This window comes from Trachurus japonicus, chromosome 9, assembly GCF_045865225.1.
Source record: "Trachurus japonicus isolate A0001 chromosome 9, Traja_1.0".
Lineage (NCBI taxonomy): Eukaryota > Metazoa > Chordata > Actinopteri > Carangiformes > Carangidae > Trachurus > Trachurus japonicus.
Window position 1 is genome coordinate 21,845,439 of NC_140915.1, and position 16,525 is coordinate 21,861,963.

General features: G+C 40.7%; 1 protein-coding gene across 4 annotated transcripts in view; it reads right to left on the bottom strand.

Moving 5' to 3' along the window:
* grid2 (glutamate receptor, ionotropic, delta 2) overlaps positions 1 to 16,525 on the bottom strand; it is a 506,792-nt gene that overhangs the window by 147,958 nt on the left and 342,309 nt on the right. For all 4 annotated transcript variants that reach the window (XR_015036585.1, XR_015036586.1, XM_085786556.1 and 1 more), the window contains exons 6-7: positions 9,134 to 9,307; positions 3,325 to 3,486 (exon numbers count right to left, since the gene is read on the bottom strand). Coding sequence is in view for 2 of the 4 variants with exons in the window: in XM_085786556.1 (XP_085642682.1) it covers positions 3,325 to 3,486; positions 9,134 to 9,307 (336 nt within the window). In the remaining 2 variants the exon portion in view is untranslated. The remainder of the gene's footprint in view (positions 1 to 3,324; positions 3,487 to 9,133; positions 9,308 to 16,525) is intronic.

Below are 16,525 nucleotides of genomic sequence, written 5' to 3' on the forward strand. Positions count from 1 at the left end.
TGTTGAGGTACTGAGGAAAACTTGCTGATTGACGCATGTGTTCTTTGAAAGGTATGGAATCATTTGAATTTGAGAGCACTTGGGTCATAAAGTCTACTGAGAGCAGATGGGAACTTGGAAAACTTTTTCGTGAAATAATGAACAAGATTGAATTTTCAAGGGATGTGAACAATACAAAAATGGTGGTTTTATTTAGAGCCTCCTCTGTGTCACTCTTCATCCCTGGAGGGGATTTTAGTTACACTAAGAGATTGAAATGAATAAATGAATTTATCAGTGATTGCATCTTGCTGTTTCAACTAGTGTCTCAGCCAAGGAACAATAGTGCTTGGTCTCCACAATTCCATGTAATGAGCACAATGTCTTGAAATGGAAATACATGCTCCCTAAATGAAGTGCGAAAAATGCAATTTCCTACTGTTAAGAGATACACAAGAGACACATCTATAAATAGGACGAAATCTGAAATTGTATGTTGTCGTTGGGTTAGGGGATGGGCATATGCTTTTGCGTTCAACAGCGATAATGAAGCCTCAGCTCCTCAGCTCAAGACTTGATATTTGGCAGATATATCCAGAATACTTTTTAGAGTAACTCTTTCTTTTCACGCTTTTGCAAGCTATTTTCAAACTGGCATGCACACACCTAGAAGCATCACACAGCGGTAGAGTGACGCAGGAGGCTGATGAAACAGATGGACGGTCCACAAATTGAGATTAGATGCCTCTGACTGGGTAACTGAGATATCAACAAACTTTCAAAGTTAAATCAGAGAATGGGAAGGATTTCACTGTGGGGCATAGAGTGCAAATCAGATTTGGCCTCTTATACAGATCAGACTTGCAAGTTTGCTAGCTGAACAGAGTACTCTGGTCCGATTACTCTTTGTAGACCATGCAGAGCCATGGGAAGCTTGCAGTGATTATGGTTAAAGTGATTGCATGTTATAACTGATGACAGTAATCACGGTAATGACAGAGATTAACCACTCTCACAGTAGCAGGTATTGTAGGTGAGTTGAGTGTAACGCTTTTACCCTGACCATTCAGCTTGGGGCAAGAGAGGACCATGGCACAGTTTGTACAAATTTAACATTTAAATTAGTAAGTTGCATAGCTGTTGATTCATGTAATCAGGGTTTTTCCTGCGTTCAAAATTGCGTGGCGGCCGCCTCCAGCTTATTTTGTGCCACCCGCAGCGATATTTACAAATGTCAAGGAGGTGGTAATCTGTATGAGAAAAGGTCTTATAATAATAATCTATTTATAGGTGGATTATCAGTCTACGTCACTGACGTTCTACTGCGCATGTCGCCTGCAGAAAGAGAGCAACAAGAGCCACAATCATGTCTTATTGTGCTGTTTGTTGCACTAATCGTTTTGATAAAAATAACAAAACGTGCAAATTATACAGATGCCCTCCAGATTCGACAGAATGGAGTGGGGTGGTGATGGCATCCTCCGTGGAACGGTTTGCCTTACAGGCAAACTGTAGGGGATCCAGGTTGGCAGGGAGGCAGGATTTTATGTGCTGCATGACGAGCCACTCGAAGCATTTCATCAGCACCGGTGTGAGGGCCACAGGGCGGTAGTCATTCAGGCTGGCTGGGTTATGGTTCTTTGGCACGGGGATGATTGTGGCTTTTTTGAGGTACCACCGCTTGGCTGAGAGAGGTCTTAAAGATGTTTGTTAGGACCTTTAATTTCACAGCACAGAGTTTCAGGAACCTTCCAGGGATATTATCAAGCCTTGCCAACGCAGGTTGACGCTGGCGAGGACCTTTTCTACTCCAGCTGTAAACAGCTGTATGGTCTGTCCACAAGATGGAGGGGAGAATCTCCGTGGCTGAGTGATGTTGCCTGCCTCAAACCGTGCAAAGAAGCAATTGAGAACACCAGGCAGGGTGGGGTCTGTGTTGATATTGTGTTGAAATTTTGGCAGAAAAGGTTTAAGACTTGTCTGGTTATAGTCGCCTGCTGCGATGTAGAAGGCATCTGGATTAGCTATCTGCTGTGCCCTGATGACGTCGAGTAGCTCCTCCATAACCTCTCTCACGTTAGCACTTGGTGGTACATACACAGCGACGATGATGATCGGCGATAGCTCCCGTGGTAGGTAGAAGGGGAAACATCTCACTGTTAGTGCCTCTATGTCAGGTATGCAGACCGTAGAAACCACCTCGGTATCCAGGCACCACAAGTTGTTGGTATAAACTGCTAGACCACTGACTCTACACTCGCCGGTTAGCATAGCGTCTCTATCGGCTCTGTGCAGCGTCAGCCCCTCAAGGCCAAATGAGGACACAACAGTCCCTCATGCTGCGTTGGGATGTTCTCCCCAGCCTGATGTAGTCCATCTTGCTGTCTAGCGAGTAGTGGACATTGGCCAGCAGGACCGTTGGAACTGCCGGTTTGCAAGGACTAGTCGTTAGCCTGGCACATACCCCTCCACTTTGCCCCGCTTCGGCGTCCTCACACCGCCTCCGATGCCTCCTCACCGGGCCAGGTAGCAGGCTAAGCTCATCTAGCCTGTGGAGCACGTCCGGCTGCAGTGCTTTGTAGCTCCGTTTTTCGCTACAGATGTTCAATAAGCACTGTCAGTCATACACTTGTCGTATTCTTGCACACTTTACTCCACTTTCCACAGAGTTTAAATTACTCACATAAGCACAGTCACCCGTACACACTGCAATACTCCTAGGAGAGGTCGCTGCGAGCTCCGGCCGCACCGCCATGTTCTAAATGACATAACTGTCACAACATGGAAGATGTGACGGTAATGGGCATGGTTTATATTTTGAGGGAGAGTTATAAAAATTCGAGAAACAATTTTAATAGGCTTTATGCACAGCTGTGCATAAAGCCTATTAAAATTGTTAGCTGTGCATAAAGCTAATTGGAGACAAACGTAGGAAGGCCCTCGAGAGAGGGATCAGCCCTCAAATATTTGAAATTGTTTTACAGGTAGAGAAAACGCATAGATTTTGATGTACAGATATTCATAATAACTTTTTCACATTAATTTGGCAAATATCAATGAATTAATGAACAAATACATGGGGATACAGGATTACAGCATGTTAGATTCATTTTTTTATTTCATGGTGCCTTGAAAGACGGCGTAAGGAACGTCATGATAACAAATGTCTATCTGTTCAACATGCAGGCTTAGCTTTTTTAGGATGTTTTGTACAGTAACAGAATGAGTTCATTTTCCCTTCAGAATGCTTGTTTATATTCTATGTGAGCAGTCAAGTATGCATGCTTACATACATATAGCTTGCTTTTAGACTAGACAAAAAAGAAAGTAACCGATTGTTCATACCTTTTTGACAGTATCCAGCATGCTCTTGCCTCCTTGCCATGGTTTGGAGTTCTTCCTGATGCAGCTCAGACTGGCCATGCTGTGCCACTTCCTATCCTCCAGTTTTCTGTGAAAGGTATTGGCCAGTAGCAGCACAGTATCATAGATGTAGCGGTTGGTGATCTACAGAGAGAGAAGTGGCAGAAAGGCAGACAGAGAGAAAGGGAAAAAATGAGACGGTAACAGGATAAGTGCAGATATTTAACTTTGTCAAAGACAGTCCTGGAGGTGTTTTCTCACATTATGTGATACAACTTGCCACAAAGAAATAATGCTATTAAGAGGCCTAAGAGGTCTTCCATACTATTCAGTGCTTCTGTTTGAGAGCTGCTTGTTTTTTTTTTTAATAAACACCAGCAGACATTAGAAATAAGTTAAATAGCCCCACTTGCCATTCTGAAATGTGATAAGTTAAATGCCCAAAGTAAAATACTACAATATCATAAGTACTGACTGTTTAGATTCGATTTGTCTGTTCTGCTCTCTGTGCAGTCATATGCTATGTTTTCTGCAGCTGATATCTATATCTACATGCACACAATTACACAGGAGAAAAGCTTTAAGGATGGCATGAATTAAAATGTATTGATAGCACTTTGGCACCACAGAACAGAGTGAGAGAAGGAGAGGAGTTTATTCAGTCTCTGATCGATCCAAGCCTCTTGTGTCCATGTAAATTGGAATATAATAAACAGATTGACTGTGATTCAATGCACACACATGAATGTCCATGCAGATGATGTATACCCACTCACATTAACACACATACAAACACAATGATGTCATAGAACCAAAACCCATTAGCTCACTAACAACCCTTTCATATATATCAAAAGGAAGTAGGGCCGACGCTTACAGATACGGACATACACACACACACACACACACACAGAGAGAGAGAGAGAGAGAGAGAGAGAGAGAGAGAGAGAGAGAGAAGTGTGTAAATGTATTATATATGTATGTAGTATAGAAATGATAACACCAGTCAATAACAAAGGCCATTCTGTATCTCTGCTATGAAAACGAACAACAAACTTAAAACTATAATTTACTCACTTACCACAGGACATACAAAACCTGTGATCAAAAAACCCAAGATGGCTGCATTAAACAGTTAAATGTTAAGAAAACATTTCAGTGTATAAAAATAGTGCCACTGTAATGCTTAAATGGCATGCTTTTGCAGCACCAAGCACCAATTATCACACCATTACACTTAATACAGTACTTTAACTTAAGTGGGAAAATAGTCTATAGTCACTTGTTAAAAGGTTATTCAGATGATTTTCGCCTGCTGTAAATCTGGGAGACATCACATGGCCTGGTTGCATTTCAGGAAATTATGTTCACTGGGGTCAACAGTTTCTGATCACTGGAAGTGGATCAAAGATAAGGAAGGCCACACCATGTCAAGTGGATTCACCTACTACCTATATGTGTGTGACATTCTTCAGATGATCCAGCACATGATATGTGGTCAACAATGAAAAGTGACATATTAAGCATGCCTGTTCTATGAAAAGCATTCTCATTAAGAAAAAGAAGAGCAGAGTAGAGAAACAAGAGTAACACAGACACACAAACATCTTGTTCTTGTAGTCTTAAAGGACAATTCCAGGCGAATTCAACTCGGGGGTGTATTTTCATATCATTTTAGGTCTAAAAGAAGAAATCTGAAGATTTTCAGTTTAATTGCTCCTGTTTTGCGGTAGTTGCATCTGTTCCCGCATCGCAACGGCAGCAATGAATGGGAGTGGATGTAAGTTCCGCTGTTTAGGCTGTTTACAGCCCTCAAAGCCGCAATTTTTTTCCACAGACAGCGTCAGATGGCTACTCAAACATGCACAGAGAAGTTTATTTACTTCAAGCAAGTCAACATGTTTGTAAAACTAGATCTAATTCAAAGTCTCCCGGAGTCTCGCGCGAGACCCAGTTGCCGTGCTCGGTGTGTTCACATGCAGTGGGAAAAGCTACCGCTTGTGTCATAAACACAGGAATATCAACTCTTTACTTGCTTCAAGTAAAAAAAACTTCTCGGCGCATGTTTGAGTAGCCACCTGACGCTGTGTGTGGAAAAAAATGTACACTTCAAGCAAGTAAAGAGTTGATATTCCTGTGTTTATGACACAAGCGGTAGCTCCTACTGCGCCTGAATACACCAGCACTGCAACTTTGGGCTTGCGTGAGACTCCGGGAGACTTTGAATTAGATCTAGTTTTACAAACATGTCGGCTTGCTTGAAGTAAATAAACTTCTCGGTGCATATTTGAGTAGCCATCTGACTCCCTCTGTGGAAAAAAATTGCGGCTTTGGGGGCTGTAAACAGCCTAAACAGCGGAACTTACATCCACTCCCATTCATTGCTGCCGTGGCGATGCGGGGACAGACGCAACTACCGCAAAACAGGAGCGATTAAACTGAAAATCTTCAGATTCCTTCTTTTAGACCTAAAATGATATGAAAATACAGCCCCGAGTTGAATTCGCCTGGAATTGTCCTCTAATTAGCTTACAGCCAGAGTTCATTTCGGTCTTTGGCATGTAAAATTGTGCTGGTCTTTTTTTTCTCACCATGTTTCTCTTTAAGCTCAGATGGAGATTTTCAGTATTTACAAAGTAAAGAACAAATTTCTATCTAGTGGTTAGGGGAGAGTGATTTAATAAATCCATGTAAACAGAATTATTAGAAAAACTGTAATACATCACACCATGTAATCACTTGACTCAAGATACTGCAAATTGCTCCCAAATCATCATAGACTCAAAATGCAAAACATAAAAAGTGACTGTAATGGGTGTGGATCTTTGGGACTAAGCTGTAACTCAACTTTAAATAGCAAAGTTTTAAATAGGAGGTAGACAGCTGAATTTACTGCTGGGCCACAGGGTGCATTTAGAACATGTGCAGGACTCTCTACAGTAATGTTTCAGCAGTGTTTTGCTTGTGTGGTTTATCATTCTCCTCTTAATGCATCATTTGAATTTGCAAGGGAGCCAAATGGAAATGTGTTTTTTTCCATTGCTTAACAAATGATATTATTGATGATGATAACAAGATAACATATACTATGCTCCTTGTGACTTGTCAAAGATTTTCTGACAGACAGGCCAACAGAGAAAGACAGAAAAAAAATGTAGTGTCAAGTTTATTCTACATCTAACTTTTTCTCTCACTTGCTCGTAAACCATCTTGACTTTCACAGTTTTGTCTCATTCTTTCACTTGCTGTCTTTGTCTGACTATCATTCTTTCTCTCCGTCTCTGTGCCTATTGCTTTTTCTCTGAAAATTAAAGTGAAACTACTACAGCTCCATGGGGAGCTTGAATGATCGGTGGGTTTTGCACTCCAAGCAAGCATTATGTGCAAGTGTGTGCGCGCGTTTGTGTGGTCAGCCTGAGTTGATGTGCTTCAGTGCAGTGTGAAATTGGGCTTCTGGGCCACTCTCTGACCGCTGAGCTGATGTGCTCTCTCTGTCTTTCTTTCCCATCCCTTGTTTCCTATCTCTCGCCAATTCATCCACACACACACAAAAACAGGATGTCAAAATGAACATGAGAAAAGTGTGTTTCACCTGTTCATGCGCAAGTTTATACTCACTGTCTTTGTCAGATCGACAAAAACACAGTGTCCTTGACTAAAATAAGTAACAGCCCCCACACACAGATAGACAGACAGACAGACACACACACACACACACACACACACACACAATGCCCTACACAGTAGAATGAACACATATGACTGGACTTTACCCACAAATATAATGAATATGTTAGAAGGGCATGATTCTTGATAATAGCTTTTCACACTTGAGAAGCACTTGAATCAAATTAGGGCCACACAAGGTAAGCTTTATTTACGTATATTATTCAGTGCTTCAGGGCCTCCAGGAGTTAACGATGTGTTTGCATTACAAAGGCGCTGCATTTCACATACTCTCTAGTAAGGTGCAACCCAATCCTAAACTTTAATCAACCTTTTAAATAATTTACAGAAAACATTTTTATGAATTATTTATTTTTAAGGTATTTTGATTTTGATTCGACTTTAATTAAAAGTCACACAAACATGAAATGTAATTTGGCCATATCCAGTACTCTAATGTCCACACACGGATTACAGTGGGTGAAAGTCTAAAATGTGACTGTCTTAGAACTTGAAAGGCCGATATCCACGTAAACATTAATACCACATTTCTGTTTTCAATGTATTTCCAACTTTCATCAAATGTGTTCCCCCAGGGTCTTGTGCATCCACATAAATCAACAGCACATTAATTCAATTTCATATTTTTGTCTTGACACATAAATAAGAGTGTGTTCCCTCGTCTCCGCTCTATTTGATGGCAGCTTGATGATTCACATACACACAAAAAGGGATAATAATTGTATACATATTGCCACCCTGGGGGACGCATTTAAAAAAAACACACACAAAGTAAAGATAAGGAAATGTGAAAGCAGGAAGAAAAAAAAATTGCCGTCACTGTGTTTTCCATGATCATACGAGAAGATGAATTGTGTGCTCTAAGATAAACACATATAAAATGTGTGAGCCTGCCTTTCCCAAATGATTAATGTTTCAAGTAAAAACCCTCACAGGCACCTGCTGTGACAATGTCAAATCAGCCAGCTAGGTGTAATGGGAGGTTTTTGGAACGAGAGAAATGTTGAAATGTCAAACTCAAACACTGAGAGGTGTTTTAAGAGACAGAAATGGAGCACTTACGTAGTTTGGGACTTTTAGTTTTGAAAATGTTTGGGATAAAACCCAGAAGAGCAGTGTTAAAAAAAATCATAAGTAAATTTGAGAGCATGTGCATGCACTGTGAATATGATCCATGGCACTTCTCAAAATGCATGATGAAACTGGGCTCCATTTAAGAACAATCAAACATGTCTACAATTCAGGATATTTATTAGAAATTAATTCTGGGTGAAATAAATCAATATGGGTTGCTGCATTCAAAAGCCTTTGTCCCGTACGTAATTTACACTTGAAAGCACTGTGCTGTGGAACTCTTTCTTATTGGAGCAAAGTTGCCCAATAATGACATCGCTGACTACAGTATTCTCACTGGACCTGTGCTTCACATTCAAGAAAGGACTGAACCTAATTTCATGATGTCTTGCTCTTTGGTAGTCATGATTCTGACTGAGTTTATCTGCTTCTTCTTCATCACTCTGGTTAATTAACCTGCAGGGGGGGACAAAGTGTCGGAGAGCAGGACAACAACAATTCCCCACAGAAGCTTTGTGTAGTTAGCCATCACTGATGTTATTGGCTGAAGCTTTTCAATGACAGCTGAGCTGCTTTTTCCTGTTAACGTACTCCAGTAAAGGAAGATCTACACTCAACTGAATGACCCATGGATCTCAGATAGAGAGACTAAAAGACAGAGTTTGTTGATTTTTCCTGTTTCAGGAACGATTTGCGACCATTGCAACTCTGACACTGAACTAATTAATGGATTACTGCTCCTTAAGTGCATTTTACCTAACTACTACTTACCTTGCTCGGTTTTTACAGCCTTCGTTCTCCCATAGTCTACTATTATGTAAATATATATGTAAACATAAAAAATCTTGTGGCACAGCATTTCTTACTTCTTCCTAACATGTTAATACACAGACAACTGTTTGTGGCTGACAACTAATCAGTTACTTTCAATGCAACTCTTCGACCGGTTTTGAACATCAAACTAGCACCATTATTGAATTTACTGAAAATCACTGAGCTGCATTCTGAATAAATCACCAAACCAACTCACCTCTAGCTGCTGAGCCTTAGGGTTTTTAGGGTCACAGAGGGAAGTGTTAATCCGGTGGTTGTGTTTGACACAGCGCTGAGTTGTGTTTTGGGGCATGGGGAACGTCTGGCGCACCAACGTCAGCCGACCGATCGATTTCATAACCAACTCCTGCAAGTCGTAGTCTGAGATCTCCTGAGAGGTGGAAAGGGGAGGAGGAGGAGGGTGGTAGGGATATGTGGAGGAATGATGAACAGAGTGGGTGGAGATAAATAACATGAGAAAAAACAGCATTAGCAGGTCTGTGATGTAGAAAAATTTTGAAAAATATTTTTGACAAGAAAAACACAGCCACCACAGTAAATAATTAACTAAAAACGTAGTTAGGCGTTTGTCCATAAAAATAAAGCGCTGCGTTTCCCATTATCACCACAGTCAGCAATGAAAAACCACCTATATGATCTCCAAAAACAGTTCTGATGTAAAAAAGGTACATGTGAACAGAAAAGAGGGAGAGAGAAGGCTAAAAAAATGTGTACGTGCATGTGTCAGTGTGTGCGTGTTTGTGTGTTCTTGTTGTGTGTACATACATGCGTGTTTACACATACTCTGCATGTCCTTGCAAAACCTTGGGGGAGGAATCATTGCTAATTTTAGCCCTAGGACACAATCTCTCCCTCTCCCTCTCTCCATCCGTGGATCTCCATCCATCCTCTGCAAGTGCAGAGGGTCATGTGGTGACGAGATGAGAGCTGACGTTTATCGTCCCTGGTGGAGGTAACACTGCCACCAACTGAGACAGCCTCTGCTTTCTTTGTCTGTGTGTGCAGCGGCTGTCGGCAGCGTTGTGTGCTCGAGTGTGTCTTGTGTGCACATGCGCGTGAGTGTAAATCTGTGTACGTGCACATATGTTTCCTTGAGATTGTTTTTAAGCCTTTTGATCGTGCAAAAAGACCCTTGTGATTCCGTTTAATTTGCACATTTCAGCCTGCCTGACAGGATGGATGGGACTCTGCCTAGAGACCATGCACACACATAAACAAGCCATCACACACACTTCATATTAGAGAAGGGTAATAATATAGGTACCCCCGCTTCATTGACTAATCCCAATGGATTTTATATGAATGTAATTAACGTTCATTAAGACCTGTGTGTCCTCATGGGACGTGATCAATGGTGATTAGAGGCAGCGAGTTCCATGTGTACTCATCTGCATCAGGCTTGTATATGGCCCTAACTCTATGCACAATAGGCATTTATATCTGAAATCAATTTGATGCTCTTTCAATGACGCATACTGGGTTTGAAATGATGGACACTGACCATCATTAGATCATATTTCTACACATTTTAGCTCAGTTTAGTTTTGTCAAATCTAATACAATTTTCTAAAATACAGTGAGTAAATTGAGATTTCTGGATCTACGATCAATTTAAACAATTGATAAAAGATTTTTTTTTTTAAAACGAAGAGGTATTCATACCCTGAAACTGAATTAAAACTTAACAGGTTTCACCTTGCATGAATGTCTTGTGCCCAAAGTATCTACAAAACAGTAAAGAATCTATCTAATCTGGCTTTTGGGGCTAAAACGTGGCAAAAATCCCAAACAGCTGCCGACACAAAAACCCTGAAGGAGACTGAATTACAAAGCCAACAAAGAAGATGCACGACAGAGAGAAAATGCTGAAAATTGCTAAAAAAGGCAGATCTGTGGGCCAAAAGAGAATTAAGATTCACAGTGGGCAGTCAAGGGCATGCAAAGACACATCGGCAGGCAAGAATTATCCAGAGTGCCCCACTCAAAGGATCAGACTCAAACAAATATAGATGCACCACTGCACAGACATACAAACACACACATACTGAAACTTAAAAAGAAAGGATCATTTTGAGATTTGTCCTTTCAGCAGGCATTTGTCTCTCTGGGGACAGACTTCACCCAGTATGACTTTCAGTGGTGGCGTGCTTTAAAAGCTGTTACCCTTTTAACAGCTGAGACTAAATGAATGTGACTCATACACACACACATGAAGCAACGCATTAAATCACACATGCTCTCACAGAGCATACCACCACACAGGGGTCTCAGGAGGGACAAGGTACTCGTGCAGCGTTGACATTCACCTCATGTTATCATATCACTTTTCTTAAGTTTCATTTCTCCCGTAAATTCAGAGCACTTACTGTCAAATTTTCCTGGTCTTCTTCAAACAGTGTATTAAAATAAAAACAGACCATACCCTCTTAACTAAAAGCTCCTTTTAGGTCATTTTGATGAGTAAAAAATAAACCAAGTCATTTTATATGAAAGTATTACTGCCAATTGCCTTATTAAGGCTTGAGAAAAACGTATCATCACTCCCCTCTAGCATTATATCCACCTAGTTTTAACACCTATTAAATCATTAAGTACTTGAAAAAAGGTTGCAATATTAATCCAGTCTAATTAATCAAAGTTCTTCCTCAAGCTGAACAATAAACTACAAAACCATTCAGTCCTGCAGACAGTAGAGTGTCCCCCACTTGCATTCAGAAGCCTTGGGTCAGTAACCCCTGGAGCACCCAGTAACTCAGCTCCAGCATGAATCATGAGTTGTTTACTCCCTAGGCTTCAGGTTTTGGTTCTGCGGGCCTCACCATCAACCTCAACCCATCACCTCTCTCTCCTTCCCTCCTTTCCCCAAGAGCACTAAATCCTTGTCTTTAGTGTTTTATTTGAAGATGAGAGTCAAAAGCAAAAACACATACATCATCCCAAACTCTTCTTGGCACGTTTTTCCATGACCCCTATACTTTATCCTCCACTCTTCCTCTTCTCAATCCCTCCCTCTCTTCCCATTTCACCCCTAGAGACACCAAATCCCCCATTCTCTCTTCTTATCTGTAGATGCGTTGGGAAAAAAACTGCTTTCCTATTTATTGTTCGACTCCTTTCTGCCCCTCCTCCCCTCTGCCCAACCTCTCAGCTCCTCCCCTTTCACCCCTCTGTCTATGAGAAGTCCAAATCCTTCTCTTGCGCTCATTCAAAAGTTAAACGTTTGGAGAAACAAAACAAATCCAAACTAAATCAAAGCTGATTACATTTGCCTTCTCTTCCCTGTCCACTTTGGGCAATTTTCTGTAACAACCCCCAATTTACTCCTCTAGCTTTGACTATGTTACCTTCGCATTTTTGTGTTTTGTTTTTTTGTTTTTGTTTTTTTTTGCAATGTTTAAGGACATTTATCAAAGTCCTTTAAAAGGCCATGAAGAAAAGTCACTTACAAAGAATGGAAAACTGCCTCAGCTTCAGAGGGGTAGAGAAATATGTTTTGTCACAGGTCATTCATCAGTGTGATATATTTTGGTACCCTTAAAATCCATGAAACCGGATGGAAGAAGTGTCACTCTTGCCTTGAATAAGACACAATATATGCAACAGCTCCAGGGGAGCCGCTTAGCAACAACACTTGTCTTAGATGGCTGTCGTCCTACTGGGCAACCTCCAGCTGTGCACAGAGTGTGCACAACTGTTAACTTGTTCTCCTTCTGCAAGCACTTCTGCAGCGGTAAATAAGACTGTTCTTTAACTTAGCCAAGATTGCAGCCTAAAATCAAACAATTTTCAATATTTCCAAGAAGAATGTTTAGTTCCTAAACAATACCATAAAAAAGTTAAAGAAAGCTGCAGCCATTACAGTTGTATATTGTGCTGCAAAAAAGATATTCTGATGAAAAACAAACATATTATACTGTATACTATGTACTTGAAATGGAAAAAATTAGCATATTAACAGCATATCCTCATTATCTTAATAAAAAAATATAATCCGGTCACAATTACAGATATAAAATGTATTTTCTGTTGCAGCACTGTTGTATAGATATGTTTTTTTTTGACAGGCTTGTCACAGCATGAAAGTCCCCCAAATTCCAGTTATATGGCTTTCATAGGATATCATGCAGTTAACTTACGAGGCAAAATGACAGAAAAGCCTAATCTCTTCTCATCTCATTACCATGCACGTGTGCCCTTGAGGGACTAAAATGAAGGAATGGATGGAGAGAAAAATAATGATGAAAAAAGGAGAGAATAGCAAAAAGGAAGATAAAGAAAGATAGCAAGACATCAGGTAAAAGATCATGAGGAAAATCAGAATGACTAAGGTCAATAGTGAAGTTATCCCCCAAACTTAAGGCTGATAGACAGAGAAAATGAGTAGCCATGAGTGCTCCTTTTTTTTTTCCCTCAACAACGTCACCCTCTCATCCTGAGCAGAACGAAGGAGATAGGGAAAGGAAGGATGATCAATTATGAACTGTGAACTCCTCTTCAGTGTGGCTGTCTGACTGCTGGCTGTAGATAAAGCAGAGTTATGACAACCATACAGTGCCCCCTCATCCATAATAAACCACAGGGAGGGAGAGCACTTTCACACATAGGAATATTCATTCTCCAAAGAACCAGTACTAGAAGACATTACGTATGACAAAATATTGTAGCCGCTCATCCATTTTAAACAGTCTGCTAGATAGCTTCACACAGCCCATCGTAGGAATATTGTGTCTACATCGGCACAATGTGTGACTAAATTTCAGCCTTGATAAGCAGAATTAGGACATCATATCATTTAAAAGTTATGTGCAAAGCTTTTCTTTAAATTATTTGGAGCCATTCATGATTTATAGTACAGTTAAGAGCAAGAGAGAAGAAGATGGCAAAATAGAGAAGGAATCCCAGTCTTTGCCACCACCTCTCTCCTCTCTCCTTTCTACACTTTGCTATTTTTTGTCCTTTATCTTCCTTTCCCCCTCTCCTAATCATTACCCATAGGATTTAGATTGGACCAGTCTGTTCCCTCAGAATAATCTACAATCCTGCTTGTAAACATTAGGGTCAAAGCAGCTTGGCTGTATATCAAAGGCCGGCTATCTTATCAGCAGAGTTCATTTGCATGTCTGCATGTGCAGCTGATGTAGCTATCACACATACAACCTACTGCTCAATTCAGCGATTTACACAGCAGTTAACGCAACTATATGTTGTGCCATGAAATATGGATGGAGGAACAATATCTGAACTTTCAGAGAGTGCCATAGCATGTGTACATACGGCACGAGACGAGAGAGACGAGAAAAAGTATCCCGTCTGTTCTCCTGTGACCCAACCTGATCTCCTCCCATCCGACTCATTTTGCTCCACTGAGCTTTGATATTTTTTAAATGACACTGCAAACTGTGGCATGAGATTTCTGTGAGAAGCGAGAGAACGTGAGACAGAGCCCGAGGACATTATGCCAAAAACATGAGTTGTCAAGCCTTAAGCGCAAAAGGGCTGAATTAGTGTACTGTATGTGTCAGAACGCTGAGACTGTAAGTGTAAGGACATATACTAATTGATTTGACTTAACAATATTAACAAGACTTTTAATATTAACACGACAAGGCTCTACTGTCAGTTGAGAGACTTTTGCTCCTTGAGTGGTCAAATGCCAGGAACAGTGAGTAACTACGAGTGATATTCTGTAGCCGAGGCTCTAAGTCAATGCAAGGCTGAAATCTACATTCTTTTACAATAAAACTAATAATACCACATGTGCCATACATTTCTAATTTGTCAATGGGTTAAGTTGTACCAGCAGCACTTTATATACTATATTTTTTGTAAAATCTTGGCTATAACTATCATAACAGTACATCAGTGACATTCTGCTATTGCTAAAACATTAATAACTGAGGGAGCATGCGGGCCTGCCAGAGAACACTTCACCATTGATTTCTCAAAGGCAGCAGGTACAAAGTGTAACAGGCTACATGCTGCTAAACATGCATGCAGGCCACAGACTGACATGTTAAGCCTCTCAGGAAGCTAAGCAAAGATCAGGTCGCTGCCAGGAAGCCTGGAGAGTGTTAGACGATACCAGATGCCTGATGGGATGCTACAAATACGAAGACAGTGTATTCGAGAGCTAGATGTGACTTTAGCCTACGAGGCTGTCGGGTAATGATAGACTGCTCAGTAGGCTGCTTGACATTACCATCTGCCAGCGAAAGTGTACAAAGATGGTCTGTCAGTGTATAAGTATAAAGTTATCAACGCTGTGAAAATAACATCTATTTCAATTAGGGTGATACACATCTATGTAGTATGACAATTCCCATATGAAGTCAGGGACAAAGTGGTGTCTATCCAAATTTCTACCTCTGCTAAAATGTAAAAATGTGACCATCTTCTTTGAAGTGCTGGGACAAGGCTCATTCTTTTCCCTCATTCTTTGTATTTGCAGAAATGTAAAAACAACAGTGAGAGGTTGTCTGAGGCACTTTGGGGGATTATGACAACGTTGCTGGAGCCTCTCATCCATATCAAATAAGAAAAAATCTATACCTTCATATAACAGGACTGACATTCTCAAAACGAACATCAGAAAAAATGATTGTTGCTGTCCCTGTAGCCTTACTGGATATCATGCATACTAACAATTTTGTCAAACAGAAATACTTTCTTTGCATAACTGAGCAAGCAATAGGCCAGCTGAGGCCCATGGCATTTGGTAGCATTGTTATAGACAAAGGCTATGACTTAAAAATGGAGTGAGAGAAAGAGAAAGAGAGAGATGGGATATTAAAGTTCATTTATTTGTTTTGTACCAAATTAGGTTTTCCATTGTTCCTACAGTCAATGTTTTTTGTTCCTCCCCCAATAAAATGGATGTGTTTGTGTACCTGCTTTTGTGTGGAGGAGTGTGTGACAGCTTGGACCCCCCTGCTGTGCTTTGCTTCTTCATTGTAATGCCTGAAGCTACCAAGACACATCAGCTCTCCGGGTACGTATACATCCAAAACACACACACACACACACACACACACGCATGCACAAATGTAGCTGATCCTGCTGGTTTTGTAAAAGGCACTTCTCATGAAGCAAGATCAAAGATGTTATTCTACTCAAAGTTAATGTGAAAGTACAGACAAGAGCATTAAAATTTAATTGTGTTTCTCTCAGGACCGATAGTCAAACTGATCAGCAAATGTGAACACAGAGGGAAGAAAGCTCACAGGACAAAAGTGTACACTCCCGAGACACACTCACTGCTTGTCTGCTCTTGAAACCCTAAAAAGCTCCTAATATTTCAGTTGTGATACTGATTTTGGTATATACTATATGCTCATTTAAGGGGAATCTTTCAAGGTCTCCTTTGTCATCTCTTAAACTTTATTGTTTGTATACAGTGGCTCTATCATAAATAAGTGGTGAGCCGCTGGGTGCTCGCTAAAATAAACTAAATTGCCCTTGCTCATCAAGTTGTGCTATTGGATGAACTGATGTGAAACAAAAGCAGTCAATGTGCGCACCTCTCTCCTTCAAAAGACCCAGGACACTGAGAGAGCCCTCCTATCTGAGATTAGGAGGGCTCTAGGTCTAA